General features: G+C 40.7%; 1 protein-coding gene across 1 annotated transcript in view; it reads left to right on the top strand.

Annotated features, from left to right (window-relative positions):
• The window catches only part of MED1 (mediator complex subunit 1), a 552,713-nt gene that overhangs the window by 104,407 nt on the left and 428,446 nt on the right, over window positions 1–19,860 (top strand). Inside the window, exon 5 of the mRNA XM_077459477.1 lies at window positions 4,854–4,986. Coding sequence (XP_077315603.1) covers window positions 4,854–4,986 — 133 coding nt within the window. The remainder of the gene's footprint in view (window positions 1–4,853; window positions 4,987–19,860) is intronic.

The raw sequence follows: 19,860 nt of genomic DNA, 5'->3' as shown, positions 1-19,860 counted from the left end.
GCCACCGACGTGCACGCGCAGCGTGCTCGCGATCGCGCGCATGCGCCGTGCACGTTCGGGGTGTGACCCTCTGTGATCGGCCGTGACTTCATCACGGCCGATCACGTGGTAAACAGCCATAACGAATGGCTGTTCACCCCCTTCGGTGGCGAGCGGTGTCTCCGTGACACGCCGCCACCGAAGAAACAGGGATGCGCGCGCACGATCGCGCGCATTCCCTGTTTAAACGGGAGGTCGTCATATGACGGCCTCCCGCCACAATAGCCACAATAGTTTAGCAGCTAGTTAAAAAGATATAGCAGTCAGTAATACGTTTCTTATACTACTAACAAAACGGGGTAGTGCATTTTAAATGCACACTACCCTGTTAGTATAGTAGTAGCATTCAGTAGTATGCAAATCAATGTGTTGTATTTTTTATTTCTAGTAGTTTCAGTTTGGATGTCAATATACAGTTAACTTGAGAGAGCAGTTGGAAAGATCTCCAGCAGCAATGCTCACCGAATGAATAGCCACATCTATCCAGGAAGGATTAAGCCTGCTCTCCAATAAAGCCCTGTATGCTCTGAGTCCCAACTGTGGGAAACCTGCACACTGGCTGCATAGCGAGAGACATTGCCCGGTGGTGCTGCCTTTATCTCCACCTTTTTTCTGTTTCGTCAAAATGCCGAACACAATTTTTGGCTGCTGAAATGTCAGTGCATCTCTAAATACATACCGTTTCCAGGTTCACCACATATATTATGTATGTCACTTTGTGCTTGATGATCTGGAAGATACTGACCCAACAACTTTGTAAAAAGCCCATATGTTTTACATCAGGGCAGCTCTAATTATGGTGGGCACTAAAAAGAAATAAGTAATCTCCACAGAAATTACACCATTTTGGGCAAAATGGCTGCATTGGAAAGTGCCCACAAAGTTACCTTTGCCCACTCCTGTTGTAATATATATATATATATATATATATGTATATATATATATATATATATATATATATATATATATATATATATATATATATATATATATATATGTTTGTGTGTGTATGTCCATGTATTTTATATATGGTGTTATGGACAAGATTGACCAGGCCAGATTTCAGTTGACTGAGTGACTTGTCTGAGCCAACTCAATTACACATATCAAAGGGGACTTGTTGACCAAAAGGTTGTTAAGGTGGTATCTGTCAATCTAATTGTGCATATTGAAGGAAACTTGTTGATGTTAATATGCAAGAATGCAAATTAGGGCAGTTTATGACTACAGCTGTTCACGGCTAGGGGTCATCTTTTGTCACACTGAAAAAAAGACACAAGGAGATCAAAGCATTTAATGGAAAGGGCCAATCAAATTGCTCAGTCATTCAATGTGTTGGATATATAACACAGCATTCAGTCTTGTCTGGGTGTGTGGTCATGAAGGCACCAAGGTTTGAGGAAACATGGGGCTTGTTGGATTGTGTCATGTGTTACAAGACTTTGTTCTGTATTGGAAGTCAATAAAGTGCATCTCTCTTGAAGAATTGGGTTGCTGCAGAAGAGTATCTATAATAACTACTAATCATCTAACCACTATATATATATATATATATATATATATATATATATATATATATATATATATATATATATATATATATAAAAAATATATATCACTACAACTCCGTCCCCAAATAAAAAGATAACTTGGTTACAAGCTCAGTATGATTATAATTGTTAAAGTGAAAGCCAACCACAAGCCAGTACTCTGTAAAATAACATTTTCCAAATGCAGCAATAAACTGGGAAGACTGCTTGCCTGAGCTTTGGGAGAATTTTCACCATAACCTACATGCCATAGGTTTGAGATGTAGATGGAGCTATCACCCAATTCTTGCCAAACATTACCAGTTTCTTTAAACATCACTATGAATCTGTACAACCAGCAGTCTCCCGCATAGACCTCTTAAAGAGGAAGTAAACCCTGATGAGTTTACTTCCTCTTTCATTCCCTGCAAAGGCAAAGCATAATGGACTACTATGCATCGCATAGTAGTCCATTATGTGTCACTTACCTGACACAGGAGCCAGCCTAGTCACCGCTGTCCCCTGTAGTTCAGAGCGTCCATCTTCTTGGTGGGTCTCCGTGGGTCTCGCTGCTCCGGCGCTGTGATTTACCGGAGCAGCGATGACGTCACTCCCGCGCATGCGTGCGGGAGCCGAGACGTGCGGCATTGCACGGCATCTTCGTCATGCGCGGTAGATAGCGGTGCCCGTCTTCGGGCAAATATCTCCTAAACCGTATAGGTTTGAGAGATATTTCTTGGACCTACAGGTAAGCCTTAATCTAGGCTTACCTGTAGGTCAAAGTGGTTTGTAAGGGTTTACAACCACTTTAACAGAAATAGACCAACACTTTATAAGTTTCTGGCCTCTAAACCTTGCCAAAAGAGATCGGTCAGATGCTGAACTCACCAATCACCACCAAAGAATTCCTAGCTACACAGTCTGGCATGCAAACTGGTAAAGCATTGGGCGCAGGCTGCTTCTTCTTAATTTACTACAAAACATTTTGGCTTTCAATAGCTTCCACACTTTTAAAGACCTCTTAGCGGACTCTAATTTCTCAACAGATACACTATACACAACTTTTAAACCCCAAGGAGGGTAAAAATACCCCAAATTGCACATTCCATTAACCAATCTTTCTGTTGAATGTTGATTTGAAGATCTTTACTACTGTCCATAGACTCAGAAGACATTTGACAGTGTAATGTGGACTTTTATCCGTGTGGCTTCATCCCATTTAGGATTAGACTCTTTTATTCGGCCATAGCTCTGGGCAGTTTATTCACACCTGACTCTTGACTAACTTAAAGTGTGTTCAAAGCCATTAACTATTTCAAATGGAACCTGACAGGGCTGTCTCTTGTCTTCGCTAATTTTCATATTGACAATGGGGCCTTTTCTCCATACTAATCATGCCCAGCCTAATATTAAAGTGATCGCCAATGCGGACAAACTAATCTACTTTACATTCTCACTCAACCTAACCTCTCTATCACTTTCTCAGAAATGTAAGGGTTATACCACCTTTGCTGAAAAAGGAATATATCATATACAATTGCTGCGCAAGCCATATTGTAATTTAGTGTTATTAAAATTACCTTTCCGTTTCAAACTGCACCTGTTGTATTTTTTTATAAATTCAATGCAATATGGCAAACTGGGGGTTTTCTTTACAAAGTTGGTGTACAGAATGCCCCCCAGAAATTTCATTTCTTTCTTGAGTGAAGAGCTTTGTAATAGTATACAAGTCAGGTTTTAGGGATTCTCTGCAACAAAAATTTAATTTTGGGTAAGATACTCCTTGAGGGTAATCATTTCTAAAGAGATGCAGACCTTGCAATTGTTCTCATCAGAACATTCAAAGTGCATCAGCTTCTTTTAATTTAATAAGTCGTTCCCATTTGGAATTTGTCCTGCACTACGCTTGAGCTAACAAAAATGATTCTTTTAGAATGGGAAACGGGTAGGAATCTGCAACAAAGTTTGTTGAAATCCTTGCAAGTGGTTTTCTTTTTCCTCAGCAAAACTGGAGTTACTCTTTAGGGAATTTGTCTCTCTGCAATATCTATCTTAAAATTATAGTAAATCAGAAGCCCTGGGGGTGTATATCTTGTCCAATTTAATAAACTTCTTGAACTTTTTGCCAAACATGCACTCTAAACTTCCTGACTTCATTTGTGGAGGGAAAAAAGCCAGACTCCGCAGCCCTCAAGCTATCCAAACACAAGAGGTAAATAGATTTGCAGACCCTATTAGATGTCATTCTGCTGTATGCCTGGTATGAATCCATTTTCAGTGCAAACATGCCAGCTTTTAACTCTGAGTAGTCCTCAAGCTAACTGCCACTTCTGTCAACTTTGGTGGCCTCCTGTAGTTACCATTCCTGCTTACAGCCCAAGTAAGGCTACTTTCAAACTGAGGTTTCAGGGGTTTTAGCGCTAAAAATAGCATCTGAAAAGCGCCTCTCATGCCTCCCCAGTGTGGGGCGGTGCGCTTGCAGGATGAGAAAAAAAAGCCTTGCAAGCAGCTTTTTTGCGGTGGTGCGGTAGCATTGCATAAACAGCTCTCAAAACGCCCTTCCCATTGACATGAATGGGCAGTGCTGCTGAAGCGCCCGCAAAGCGCTTTGGCAACACAGGCTCTTTTAACCCTTTTTTGCGGCCGCATGCGGGGGGGTTTAAAAGCACCCCAAAACAGCAGACAGCTTACAGTCTGCAGGGTCCCCTGCATTGCACTGCTTTCCAGACTCCTACATATAAATTTAACATTGTTTTTACCTGCATTATCCTTTAACAAAAAACAAACTTGCTAGCTGGAAATGTACTGTTCTACCACTAATCTTTTTAATAAAATCTTATTACCAACCTGCCAGAAATCTTCTTTAGATGTTAAGTTATACTTGAATTGTTCAGTGTACAATGTTGGCATGCCCTAGTGACAGGATGAATTTTAATTCTTGTGTGCACACACAAGTAATACCTCATCCTGGGCAGGCCAATCAAGAGGGCTGAAGACTCCGAACCCAGAAGAAGGCCTGGACAAGTTGTCAGTGCCAGTGGGGAAACTTGTAGACTTTGCATAGCTATGTTGAGGATGAGGTACATTTGGTTATGTTTGGACAGCCAATGTTGATTTATTGTTGTTTTATTTGAACCTTTGAAATATGAACCAGTTATTAGTAATCATTTTTAATAATTTTTTATTTAATAATTATTTGTGGACATGGTGGATGCTGGTTAAGTGAAAAGTAATAAATCATTAGATGATAATCTGGAATAATCTCTCTTGCTGTTGTCTCTCTAGTCTTACATCGCACTTAAGTCCAAATGGTACAGAATGTTACATCAGTTCAGACCTCTTCTACTTAGAAGTTCATCTTGATCCAGAAGGTCAGCTGTGTGATGTCAAGGTCGCACATCAGGGAGAAAGCCCATTGGTAAGTTGATTTTAGAACTATCATGGTTAGTTTGGTATAGTTTAAAAAGAGAGCAAGTTTAGTTCTTAGCGCACATTCTAAGAAATGTTATCACTTCTCAACGTTCAGTTAGATTCAGCAACCTCACCGATCCAGATACACCCTCCACTTTTATCCAATCAAGATAAAACTATACAGAAAGTTTTTTCTTGATCTCATACTTTCCAGGGTAGAGGAGATATCTCTCCTCTACCCCAGATGTCTCCATAAAGAGGACCTGTTAAAAGTGATTAAAAACAAAACAACAAAAAAAAACACTAAAGAGACAGTACAAACATAAAATTAAAATCTATATTTTTAAAGTGCACTTGTCCTCTCATGCTCACATGCAGAAGCGGGCGCATATGCAAGTTGCGCCCGCATATGTAAATGACGTTTGCACCACACATGCATGGTATCCCCGCAAACGTTATCGTGAGAGCAATAATTCTAGCATTGGACCCCCTGTGGATCTCTAAACTTGTAAGCTGTAAAAAAAAAATCAAGTGTTGCTTATAGAGATTTTTAAGTACCGAAGTTTGTCACTATTTCACAAGTGTGTGCAGTTTTAAAGCATGACCTATTGGGTATCTATTACTTGACGCAATATCATCTTTTATAATTTGTCAAAAAGTGGGTTATGTATTTGCGTTTCTTGCGAAATAAATTAATTTGTGTATGTTTTCGGAAACAATTGCATTTGAAAAATTGCTGTGCAAAAACCATGAGACAAATTTCCTCTGCTAAAAAAAAAATATATGTTTGTGGGTTCTGAGTAGTTTTCTAGCAAACAATTATGATTTTTACATGTAGTAGAGATATGCCAGAATTGGCCTGGACTTGAAGTGGTTGTACACCCTCTCATATACCTAGTGAACTGAATAGCCTTAGATGATACACAGAGATGAAACAAATCTCCCTACATAAGTTTTACTTGTTTATCTGCAGTCTTCTCTCGTATACAACCCTTCAAAAGAGCCCAATTGTGATAAAAACCTGCATCTGTGAGGAGTACAGAGGAGGGGATGGAGAGCTACAGTTATAGCTCTTGTATACTGCTGGTTTGGAGGAAAGGGACACACAGCAGGCTGGTTGTACCCAAGTTGATCGATCAACTTGATACATTCAGCCTGCCCATACATGGTTCGAATCTCAGCCGGTTCCTGTTAAACTGGCCAAGATTCTAACCGTTTATGGCCTTCCTTAGAGCTTTTGATAGAGACAAGTGAACATTACAGCCGTGGCCAAAATATTTGAGAATGACACAAATAATCATTTTTACAAAGTCTGCTGCCTCAGTTTTTATGATAACAATTTGCATATACTTCAAAATGTTATGACGAGAGATCAGATGAATTGCAGTTAATTGCAAAGTACCTTTCTGCCATGAAAATGAACTTGATCCCATAAAAAAACAAAAACATTTCCACTGCATTCATGAACAAGGCTTCAGGGCACCCAACAAAGTCCAGCAAGCACCAGGACTATCTGCCACAGTTGATTCATCTACTGGATCAGGGCACCACCAGTGCAGAGCTTACTCAGGAATGGCAGCAGGCAGGTGTAAGTGCATCTGCATGCACAGTGAGGCAAAGAATTTAGGAGGATGGCTTATTGTCAAGAAGGGCAGCAAAGAAGCCACTTTTCTCCAGGAAAAACATCAGGGACAGACTGATATTCTGCAAAAGCAAGAAGTGGTTTGGGACTTAAAATGAGGTGCATAATAACATGCACCTCCATCCCTAAATCAGATATTTTGCAAAAGGGAAAGGGATTGGACTGCTGATGACAGATAAAACTATGTACATAAAAAGGTGCAGCGCTAATATATCTGTAGAATAAACCACAATAGAATATCAAAATGGATACTCAATAAAGTGAACCCCTATGTGGGTAAGGTGCATAATTGTGTACAAAAATATCTATACACTGTATCCAAAAATCAAACAATACTAATATAATTTGTTTAAAAAATCATGAGATAACTAGCATTCAATACAATTGTGAAAATAGTCATGTGAAACAGAAAATTTAAAAGTGAATATTCAAGTCCATAAACCAATGTGCATAGTGGCATGGTGACTCGAAATATATATCTTGTGCAGACACAATTTGCCAGTAGATGATCCACCACCAATAAGTACAAGGCTTACTGGAAAAATTTAACCCAAATAGGCGTACACATATGAGCCAGTAGAGCTTGTGGTGTAATACACCCAGGGGAACTGTCGTCAGCACACACGGCATCCAGTTAAGGCTATAGACTCCTATGGTCCTTCACAGCACTGCTTCTATAGGTACCCTCCAAAGGGTTAATCACCGAGGGCTGGATCACAAGGTCATTACAGAAATGCAGAGTGATTACCTTGAGTTGTTGGAGTTTGGCACTAAACATAACTATTTTTGGTTTGACCGTAGATTTTTTTATTCAACAGAAGGATGTGGCTATGGGTGCTAAATTTGCCCCTAGCCTCGCCAACTTATTTATGGCCAAGTGGGAGGAGGAGGTCATCTACTCGGAAGACAGACCACCCTTGGTCTTGTGGGCTAGATATATAGACAACAACATCCTCCTATGGGATGGCAGTCCAGAATCTTTAGAATCATTTTGATCTGTTTTAAACACTAGTGATCGAGGGATTTCCCTGACTTATGAATTTAGTTATACTAAAATAAATTTTTTGGCCTTAGAGATTGAGATTAGTTCACGTCAATTTAAATTTAAGACTTATTTCAAGCCAACCGATCGTAATGGCTTCATCCCCACAGTTGCCACCATAAATACTGGCTCTGCTCAGTCCCACTTTTTACGCAGGATTTGTACTGATACTGAGACTTTAAAAAAAACAAGCCTCGATCCTTCTTTTTTTTTTTTTTTTAATTTGATTTTCCAGTTTTTAAAAAAAAACACAAGGATAACAATAACAAGGGGGAGGGTAATGATAAAAGGAAAAAAAAATATGTTACAAGTACAGAACAGTCCTCCAGTACAATATGTCAAAAAACAAGCAAACAAAACAGATTTCCTTAATATTACTATCTATAACCGTTTTGTCTTACCTACTTGCTTTCCATATCCTTCCTTTCTTCCCTCCCCGCCACTTTCCCGTAAATATATCCTAACCCCCCTCCCCCCCTCCCCCCTTATTTGTTGGCCCTTCCTCCACAATTTATGCCATTAATACCTGGATGTAGGTTTTAGTCCTTTTAAAAATTCTCAATTTTTTCCATATTGCCCAATATTTGTTCATTTGGTTGTTATCCATTTTAACCAAATATTCCATGTTATTAATATATTCAATTCTCTGCACCCACTCTTTAATGGTGAGTTTTTTAACTTGTGTCCAATTTACCGGAATCAAGGCTTTTGCTGCATTTAGCAAGAGAAGTACCAACGTATTTTTTATTTTTTCCTTAATTATTTTCCAGTTGTAAATTATCACTTATATCTTCTACTCCATAGAACAAACATTTCAACGGGTAGCATGGAATTTTTTCTCCGGTTATTATTTCTATATAGGCTAAAATCTCCTGCCAATAAAGCTTTATTTCTGGGCATTCCCACCAGATATGGAGTGCTGTTCCTGGTGATTTACACCCCCTCCAACAGTACTTAGATCTCGATGGATCTATTTTATGCAATCTAACGGGAGTTATCTGCCATCTCATCATGCACTTATAGTTAACCTCTCTGGACGTTATGTCGGACACCTGCCTATATACTGACGCCATCATCTGCCTCTCCTCCACTTTAATACCCAAGTCCGTTTCCCATTTTCCTATTGCTGGTATGCTGTCTTGTGTCTCCATTTCCGATAGGCATTCATACACTCTAGACATACAGTGTTTTACGTTTTCTTTAGAGTTACATAATTTTTCTATGGATGTTAGAGAGTTCTCGTCTCTTATGGGTTTTGGAATTGAACCGACAAAGTGTTTAATCTGTACATACTCCCATTCCTTTAAATTTTTCCATCTATACTTCTCAATTATATCTTGTTTTAACATCAAACTACCCCGTGAAATTATATCTTTTAATTGTATATTTTCCATTTGTTTGCCTAATTGAGTGCTATTTCCTGGAGTGAAAAAGTCTGTGCCCTCTAGTGGGATTAGTGGAGAATTGTAGACCCATTTATTTCTCCGATATAATGCGTCCCATATTTTTAGTGTTATTTTCGTGATTTCGTGTGCCTTATTCGTGCCCTTTCTAAATCAAAATTTTGGCGGGATCCAGATAATTTTATTTAATTGTGTGCCAGTAACTCTTCCATTTTTACCCACTTTTTTTCCGTGTGAATATTTGCCCATTCCACCATTCTTGCCAACGTGATTGCACTGTAGTATCTATAAATATCTGGCAAGGCCATCCCACCATTTTTTTTTCTGGTTAATATATTATAATTTATCCTCGATTTTTTATTTTGCCAAATAAATTTTAAGAAAAGTGTTTTTATTATTTTAAAAAAACTGTGTGGAATTTGAATTGGGAGCATTTGGAGTTTATAGGTAATTTTCGGTAAAACCACCATTTTTAAAAGATTAATTCTGCCTGTCCAAGAGATTTGTCGTGTTCTCATTTTCCCTAAGGGCCGGTTCACACTGCAGGCGGTGCGAGGCGACACCGACTTGCCTCGCCGCGACCTGCCACGACCTCAGCGGCAACTTGCAGATGACTTCTGTATAGAAGTCAATGCAAGTCGCCCAGAAGTAGTACAGGAACCTTTTTTCTGAGTCGGAGCGACTCGAGTCGCTCCTCTCAGAACGGTTCCATTGTACAGAACGGGGGCGACTTGTCACACTGCGGCGAGGCGAGTCGTGTCGCCTCGCATCTCCCGCAGTGTGAACCGGCCCTAACACTGTTTTAATGTCGTTTAGTAATGGAATAAAGTTTGGGTGGTATAAGTCCTGAACCGTCTTTGTGATTTTTATACCTAGGTACATTATTTCTTTTTTTTCCCATGTAAAAGGATATTCTTGCTGCCATCTCTTCCTTATTATCCAATCCTATATTTAATATAACCGTTTTAATAGGATTTATTTTAAAATTAGAAAGCGCCCCATACTCTTTTATTTCTTTTATTAAGCTAGGCATGGATAGTCTTGGTTTAGTTATGTATAGGAGTATGTCGTCCGCGTAAGCCGCCACTTTATGCTCTTCTTCTCCCCATTTAACCCCGCTTATATTTACATTATTTTGCATCTTTGACAAGAATGGTTCCAAGGCGATTACATATAGCAGGGGCGAAAGTGGACAACCCTGCCTTGTTCCATTTAACATTTCGAACGCGGACAACATACTCCCTTTTACTCCCACTCTGGCGGTTGGTTGTGTATATAGATTAATAATCCACTTCAGCATCTTTGGGCCTAAGCCCATGTTCCGGAGGGTCTCTATTATAAAACACCAATCAATTCTATCGAATGCCTTTTCGGCATCGATAGAAATCAATATCATTGGGGTTTTCTTTTCCCTATCTTTATCCACAAGAAGGAGGGTCCTCAGACTGTTATCTCGTCCCTCCCTGCCTGGGATAAATCCTACCTGGTCCCCATTTATTAATTTTGGCATCAAATTTTTTATTCTTGTTGCCAAGAGCTTCGCGTATAACTTAGTATCTACGTTCAACAAGGCTATTGGGCGGTAGCTGGAGCAGATGGAATCATCCTTACCCGGTTTCGGGATGACTGTTATATTTGCCAATAGGGCCTCTTTCCTCATACTCTCGTCTTCACCCAATCTATTCCAATACTTACATAATTCAGGGACTAATTGATGTTTAAATTTCTTATAATACCTAATTGTGAAACCGTCCGGGCCTGGACTTTTCCCATTTGGTGTTTCTTTTATTGCTTTATATATTTCTTCTGGTCTAATTGGCTCCTCTAAACTTATAACACTTTCTTCTGATATTTTCGGTAAATCTGCTTCCCTTAGGTATTGCTGAATTTTCTTTTTCCTTTGCTCCTTTTGTGCCCCTGATTTTTTACTTCTTATTGCATAAAGGATGTTATAATATGATTTAAAGGCCTCTGCGATCTCTGACGATCTAAATTTAACTTCCCCATGTTCATCTTTGATTTTCTCAATATAATTTAAAGCTTTTTTTTCCCCGAGCTATTCTTGCTAAATATTTCCCCGTCTTATTTGCCCACAGATATCTTTCTTTAGCTACATTTTTTTATACTCTTCTCTGTTTTTGCTCTATCAAATCATTTAGTTGTGCACGTTTCTGGATGATCTCCTTATATATCTTTTTATCTCAATGTCTCTTATGTTTTCGTTCTAACTTATAGAGTGCTTTTTTTAAATTTCCGTTTCTTTCTTCGCTTTCTTTTTTTCCCCCCCGATCCTATGCTAATTAACTTCCCTCGAATTAGGGCTTTATGAGCTTCCCATAAGGTGGCCCTGGAGACTTCCGTGGTGTCATTTATCTTAAAATATTGTTCTATTTCTGTTTTTATAATACTCTCAACATCTTCCATCTCAATCAACGCCTCATTTAGTCTCCAAGACCCCCTTACGGGCTCTTTAACCTTCATCCTGATTTTAGCTATCACTGGGGCATGATCCGATATCGTAATATTACCTATCTGTACATTTACCAACATTTCCAATGAGTCATGATCTAAAATGATATAGTCCAGTCTTGCGTAAGTGTCATGAACCGGAGAGTAATATGTGTAGTCAATTTCCATTGGGTTGCATGCTCTCCATGCATCTACCAGCTGTTGTGTATGAATTTTTTTTTTTATATTGTATGTTGTTTAATTTCTTGAGGGGAAGTGACTGATGTCCCATCTATTTCGGGCTTCATGGTGAAGTTCAAGTCCCCTGCTATGATCACATGGCCATGTTTAAAATTCTCTATTAATTTCAATATACCCTTCAAATATTTTTTTGGGGGCCTTATTGGGGCAGTAAATGTTAATTAATGTATATTTTTGTCTTAATACATTACCCTTTAAAAATAAAAACCTCCCTTCCGGGTACACGTTCATTTCCTCCAGCCTCCACCCAACCGCTCTTGCAAACCCAATAGCTACCCCCTTTGCACCCTTAATCGGGGAATCGGCATAGTACCAGGTAGGATATTTTCCCGTATCAATCCGAGTATTGAAATCTAGGGCTAGATGTGTCTCCTGTAAAAAAAATACAATGTCAGCCTGAAAGCCCTCCAATTCTTAAAAAATATTAAACCTTTTCCTTGGAGAATTCATTCCTCTTACATTATATGTTACTATCTTGAGACCTGCCATCCGGTACTTCTAAAATCTTTCTTATCTCTTTTATTGGATTCAGGCCAACCCCCTATTCCCACCCTCCTCCCCCCCACCCATTCCCATCCCATCATATAATGTGATTTTGACCCCTTGGTCAGGGATAATTTCTCCGGAACCTCTTTGTTCCTTATATCCCTATGTCCCAGGGTGGAGTTCTGTTCGGCCGCGTCACCACTCATCTCGCCTATCACTTGCGAGGTCAATACTAAATGTGCCCAGAGGACCCCGCTCTCCCCCCCACCACCCCCCTCCCCTCCTCCCATAATAGAAGGGGGGAGGGCGAGGAGGGGGGGGGCAAGGGGAAGACAGCCCGGGGGCGTAAGCTATGATTCCTGTAGTTCAGCCTATCGGCTGCTATCGCTATTCCTCTCCCTCCCACACCTGAGAGGGAAGAGGATTCGCTCACCCCCCGCCCCACCCCGCTACACCCCCACCCCTGGGACCGGGATATCCAATATTTTACAAAATTCTGGTACGTCCTCTATATGTCTTAGTCTCCCAGTCCGTCCGTTCTTCCTGCCAATAAGGCATGCAGGGAACCCCCAGTTGTACTGCACCCATTCTCCTTCAGAGCTGTCAAGAGCGGTTTTAGTACTCTTCTTCTTTTCATGGTGTCTGGAGATAAGTCTTGAAATATCTGTATTTCCTTTCCTTCATATATAATTGGCATTTTTAGTCTTATGTTTTTCCAGAGTAGGTTCTTAACCTCTTCTTGCTGGAAACGCACTATTATGTCTCGTGGGATATCTTGCGAAAGTTGTTTTGGTTTTCTTAAGCGATATAGCCTTTCAATGCTTATGGGATTAGTTATATCTTTATTCGTCAATGGATTACATATCCTTTTTATTATTTCTGTTAAATCTTCTTGCTGTTCAGTGTCCGGGACACCGCGTATTCTTATATTTTTCTTTCTTTCCCTATTCTCCTGATCCTCTATTTTATAGGCTTGCTCTTGTTTCTCTCTTAGTTTCTTTATTATATTTGCTTCTTTTTCCACTTTTTTTTCCATTTCTTCTACACGATCCAAAACGTGCGCAAGATTCTTATGCACTCTGTCCATTTCCTTTTTCATGGAATCTTCCAGTGCTGCGAACATTGAAATTATTTCTATCTTTGTTGGTAATGTTGAGGGATTTCTACCTGTAACGAGTGCGACTGTATGGACTGTATTTCCTCGGTTTCATGGTCTAGATTGACTGATCCATCTCCAGTTCCGGCGTACTCTCTTGGGCTTGTAGGGAATTGTTTTGAGGTTGTTGTCTCTTTCTTTCCCTCTTTTCTTTATCCTTTTTGTCCTTAATTTCTGCTTGAGTACTTCTTGTTTGCGGTTGCTTTTCTTGTTGTTGTGGTTTCTCTGAGCCCCCCGTTTGCGTAACAAATTTGTTCATGGGGCCAGGACTCACTACCAGGCTCCGCCGGGGTGATTTAGGAATTATTCCGGTCTTAGGCGTCTTCCCCTTCATTTTCTGGGTGTCAAAATATCCACTCGATCCCCAAAAATAATGTGTCACCCCTCAGACACTGTTTGTCAGCCTCTAGTCTCTAACGGTACGTTTAATTTATATTTGTGTATAGTTTCAGTCCCAGACTCGTTTATGAAATGATTTTAAACTTGTTACGGCTTAATTTATGTATTTTCCTGTTGCAAGGACTAGACCAGTTTGTACCAAACGCACAGCATCCACACTAGAGAGACTTCCCTCCTATTAACAAACCATTTATGAGCCGTTTACTCCTCCAATAGTATGTTACAATGCACTCATTTATACCGGTTCTTTTCTTGGGCGTGTTGACCAAATTGCTACCATCCTTTGCACAAAAAAAAAAGGAGTACAATACAAAGGAGAATTTAAAAAAAAATATACGCCAATCTAGTGTCTCTTTTATCCTGCTCCAAGTCTCTCTTGTTCACTGTAACTGTATAGGAGTGTAACAGTTAGCCATGTAATTAATTTTTCCTGGGTTGCTCCCTGGGTTGCACGCTACAAACCCCACAGCACGACACAGTTTATTTGGGGGATCAGATTCTGTTACAGAATATTTTTCCACACTTGAAGTTAATAATCATAAGCATAAGCCTTTAGCATTTAGCCTTTCATTCAGTAAGGAGGAGAGAGGAAAAAAAAAAAAAAGAGAAAGTTCTCCAGTGCATCACTGCAACTTTATATCCCGCATATTGCCATATTTCCTCGCTTTCCTCCTCAGTCTGAGATCTCTTTTTAACAGTCTTTCAGATATAAGTATTTATAATTTCGTACCTGCAGCTATGGTTTTCACTGCTATAGCCAGACAGTGTGTTCGTGGCAAAGAGAGGGCTCCTCTTACTGCTGTACCTTTCCTTTGCCGCCAGAGGGCACCAGACACCGCCGTTTCACTCCACTAGGGATCCGCTCGGGACACGGTACCTTCGCTGGCCGACCCTCGCAGCAGACTCGGCTCCACTCGTCCTAGTCCACCCGGTCGTCTCCACCGCAACGCCACCCGCTTTCCGCACGGGGCTCCGGGAGACAGCGGGGACGTAATTAAGGCATATTCATATCTTTATTAATGGCCACCTATCAATACAACATGACATTGTTAACCCATTTTGTATTTATGCATGTGCACTCGGTTTTAGTACCAGTTGGTAATGTTGCAGCCCAATACTAATTCTGTTTTAGACAGGGTATAACTTATCCTGTGCTCATTCTCAGATCAAGGGTAATAGTAGGACCATTTCCTAATGAGGCACGAGTATTGCCCTTGTTATCTGATTGTGATTCGTAGTTTGACGTGAGGTTTTGACTAGATATCCCAATATATGCGGTGATGTTATTTTTACTGCTTCCTTAATCTATTGTTCTGAGAGTGAGGCTTGAACTGCATTCTTTTGTATTTATTGATCGAGCTTGGTCCATACGTTTCTACGCCATTTTGGTGGCGACCGGAAGTAGACGTTTGGTCCTCGCTTCTCCGCGCCATTTTGGTGGCGACGGGAAGTAGGCACTAATCTATTTAGATGTCAGGGATTATTGAATGACATTACAATATACATGGTTTTGTCATTTCCACCACCTCTTTTTCTCAGAACGAGGCATGAATCTCGTACCTCTGGAGTATTCATAACTTTTTTTTTTAACGTTATTTCTTTATTAAGATATTTATTTTGTTTACTAAATCAAAATTAAACATCCCCTCAGTCCCCCTCCCTCCCATCACCTTATCAGATAAAAATATTTAAAAAAATAAAAATAAAAAAGGATGGTTCATATCTTGGGTGGCCTAAGAGGGGATTGGTATCATGAGGGCCATCCTAGCTGATGTTCCATGTAATCTAGATTCCCACTCTATCACACTTCCCTCTCATCCTCATTCTCGCACACTTCCACCCTCTTTATTTTCCCTCTTACTTTAATTCCTATTGGGTCACTTTTCATCGTTAAAATCTCTGGCTTCCCACATCTTTCATATTTCTTTAAAATCCCTTGTTTTATATATAACGCTTTCTCTTTAAGAATTACCACGTTCATGCTATTTATCCATTCTCTACCGGACGGAGGCTTCACCGACAACCATCTTAGGGCAATCAGCTTCCTTGCCTGAAATAGGCATCTCAAAACCGCCGTCTAGCTGCTTCCCGGGTTTCCAACTCCCTCAACTAATCCCAGGAGACAATACTTCGCCTCCATCCTGGTGGAGGTTCCAAACAACCGATCAATGGTTCCTGTCACCTCCGTCCAGTAGCGGATCAACTTCAGGCATCGCCAAAGCATATGAATCATGTCTCCCTCCATGTCCCTGCACCGGGGGCAGCTTGCATCCGGCCATCGGCCAAATTTAAAAAGTTTATGAGGAGTATAATAGGTTCTATATAATAAGAACAGATGTGGCATCCTCTGAGAGGGAGAGAGTGATACCAACGGAGCCAGTTCAAGAATTCGATTCAATTGTATTTCGGAGATATCTCCCACATATTTTTCCCGCTTCCTCTTGTACATAGGGATCTCTATCCCTCCCATTCTCTACTTGTTTATATGTGGGTATATTTTCGAAATTAAACCTTTTTCCTGTTTCTGCATTAATTATTTTTTGAAGAACTGGATTTGCGCTCCATTCTAAGGTCCTCCCTCTAAACTGCTCCTCCAGTGCGTGCCTGACCTGCAAATACTTATAGAAGGATTTATTTGGTAGAGCAAATCACCATCTTGGTATAGCTGAGCGATAAATTTTATTCCACATCTCTCCCATTCTCTTACTGTCCCCATCTTCTGCAGTTCTCCCAATTTGCTATTCTTCCATAAGGAGGTATACTCAATAAATCCTATGTATTTTAATATGGCCTTTGCTGTGTCCCACACTCTCATCATTAAACTCAAAGTAGGGAGTCCTAATGGAAAGGATCCTGCCTCAAGAGCTTCCACTATTGAGTCACGTGGTGTATTTTGTAGGAGCATTTTTCTCCCTGCCTCTCCCTCTTCTAAATTACACCCCCCCATATACTGGAGTTGTGACGCGAGGAAGTAGCTAAAGGGGTGTGGGAGCGCTACTCCTCCTTCCCGTTTTTGTAACTGCAAAGTACTCAATCAAATTCTTGCCGACCCACCCTTCCAAATCAGTTCCCTGAACACCATGTCTATCTTTTGAAACCACATTTTATATACCCAAATTGGGGAGTTATGCAATACGTAGAGAAGCTGCAGCATCCATATCATTTTGATTAAATTACAGCGACCTGCCACAGATAATGGCAGGCGTCTCCACACTTTTGTCTTCCTCCTAAATTTATTCAGTAACGGGATTATATTATCTGCAGTGTACTGTTGAGGGTCTCTGGATACGTTTATTCCTAGGTATTTAAATTTACTTACTACTTGGATCTGGGTCACCTCCTCAGGCAAGGGGCTTCCCAGAGGATCTACTGGCAGAAGGCTCGATTTTTCCCAATTTATCTTAAGTCCGGAAATTTGGCCAAATTTGTTAATAATGTCCATAGCTTTCTGAAGGGAATCCTGTATATCGCCAAGGAATAACAATAGGTCATCCGCGTATAATGCTACTTTTTCTTCCAAGTCTCCCCTTCTAAGACCCTTCACCTGAGCAGAAGACCGCAGGGCAATGGCCAGAGGTTCAATTACAATTGCAAAGAGGAGGGGTGACAAGGGACACCCTTGTCTTGTCCCCCTCCCCAGTCTAAATTTATCGGACTTTTCATTATTCACCTTTACGCTTGCTTCTGGTGCCCTATAAAGCATTTTTACCCATTTCATGAAACCCGGTCCAAATTGGGCCATCTCCATAACTCTCCAGAGATACTGCTACTCAAGACTATCAAAGGCCTTGGCGGCATCTAAAGACAAAATAGCCCTCTCTCCACTCTCATCTATAGGGACCTGGAGATTCAAGTATACCCTCCTTATATTTGTGCTAGTAGTTCTTCCGGGTATAAAACCTGATTGATCAGGGTGGATGAGTTTCAGTATAACCTTGTTCACCCTAGCCGCCAAGACCTTTGCCAGTATTTTTATGTTAGTGTTTAATAAAGCGATAGGCCTATATGAGGCAGGATCAAGTGCCTCTTTACCCTCCTTGTGTATGGTGATTATGGTGGATTCCATCATCGATGAGGGGAGCTCTCCCCCTCATTAATGACCAATTCAATACTCTCAACAGCTCGGGAAGCAATACCTTCCCATACTGCCGATATAGCTCGGTCGGGAGTCTGTCTTGGCCCCTGGATTTCTGTTGCGCCATCTCAATAGTGACCCTTTGTATTTCCTCTATCGTTATTGGTCTATCTAACACAGTTCTATCTGTCTCATCAAGACAGGTAAAATTCAGATCCCTGAGAAAGCTGTCCATTTCATCCCCCATTTCCTCCTGTTGTGATCTATACAAGTACTCATAATATTCTTTAAACTTGCCCACTATTTCTGGAGTATATGAAGATACCCTTCCATCTCAATGGGGAATGGTCCGACAGACCCCTTGGTCTATAGTTCACATTCTTTATGATAGACATCATTTTGTCATTTCCCAGCACTAGGTCAATCCTGGAGAGCGTTGAATGTGTTCTGGAGAAGCACGAGTATTGTCGGGCCTCCGGGTTCCGTATTCTCCAGATGTCCCACAATCCTGCCTCCCCTAATAAATCGGGGAGCCGGCTATCCGTGACACCACCCGTTGGTGTCCCTGGGGGGGAACCATCTAGTCTCCGGGCCATTACCATATTGAAGTCCCCCATTACTATCACTGGCACACTCGGCTTATCCAGAACAAACTCGGCAAGCTCACAAAGGATCGAAACGTTAAAGGGTGGATGGAGGTACACATTTGCTAATACACAGACTCTGTTCTCAATCTTACAGAATAAAAAAATGAATCTCCCATATTCATCCACCTTAGCCTGCTTTCAAGAAAAAGCCACCCCTGATCTAACAAATATACTCACTCCCCTAGAATAGGAGGTGTGTACTGAATGTAACTGTGTACTGTAGTCCCTCCATCTCAATTGGGGAATAGAGATTTTAGTAAGATGTGTCTCCTGCAAACAAAGGATAGCCATTTCGTATGTCTTTGCAATCAGGAGAACTGCTGCTTTTTTCTCTGTATCTCCCATTCCCCGGACATTCCATGAGAACAAAATAAATTTTTTAATCTGGGTGCGCATAACCATCAAAGTTTAATTTTTTTGTGACTCTAACCAGTGCCTTTTCAAATTTATATGGTTTTCTCGTATCATTTTTTTTGTGACTCCATAGTGTCTCTACCTGTGATTTAAATCAAATAAACTTTTGTGCCAGACCCACCACTCATTCCATCCCATACATCCGTACCTCCTCTCGTGCCTATAATTGTGTTCACACAGTCTTTTGTACCAAGCAACCCACTTGTTCCATCTCATACACCCATGCACACCATTCACCTGCCCACTGGGCCTATTTTGGGGCTTCCTAATGTGACCTTTGCATTCATCTATCAATTTAAGTGTTATCAACTTTAAACTTGTGTTCTCACACTCTTCCCTCCCTATCCCCCCCCTCAGAAACCCATACAACCCATACAACCCACATTTAATAAAATAAACAAACAAGACAAGACAAACGTAACAAAACAGACAACACAAATAGAGAGAACTCTTTGCTCCACCCCTTAGTAACATAGGGTGGTATGCTCGTTGTTCCCTCCCCCTTTCTACCAACACCCTCCTCTCTCCCTAAATTATTCAACAGTGTAGTGGTTTGTGTCTTACACAAAATCATATTGCTAATAAAAGTCCAGGGCAGTATAATCAGATAGGCTGACTCTCCCCTCGAGGGCGGTAGTCCTTTCGCATACTTTCTGCATGTTGTGCCTAACGAGGGACATGTCTTCCTGAATAGTTTGAAGCTGGGTAGACATTTCATTTATGGAAGTTTTACAAGCGTTAATTGCGTTCAGTACTTCCCTCAATGATGGTTCTGCTTCCCCCAGAGCTACCATTTTAGTTGGTAATAATGACCGCTTTTGAGCATCCTCCATCCTCTTACCCAAAGGGTTTCCTGCAGGGGAATTCACTGCCTTCACAGGAGTTACCTGTCCATGTCCCTGACTCTT

Source organism: Lithobates pipiens, unplaced genomic scaffold (assembly GCF_037356315.1).
Source record: "Lithobates pipiens isolate NorthernLeopardFrog02 unplaced genomic scaffold, aLitPip1_a1.2 Scaffold_28, whole genome shotgun sequence".
Taxonomy (NCBI): domain Eukaryota; kingdom Metazoa; phylum Chordata; class Amphibia; order Anura; family Ranidae; genus Lithobates; species Lithobates pipiens.
Note: the sequence above shows the minus strand (reverse complement) of the source record. Positions and strands in the feature narration are given on the sequence as shown.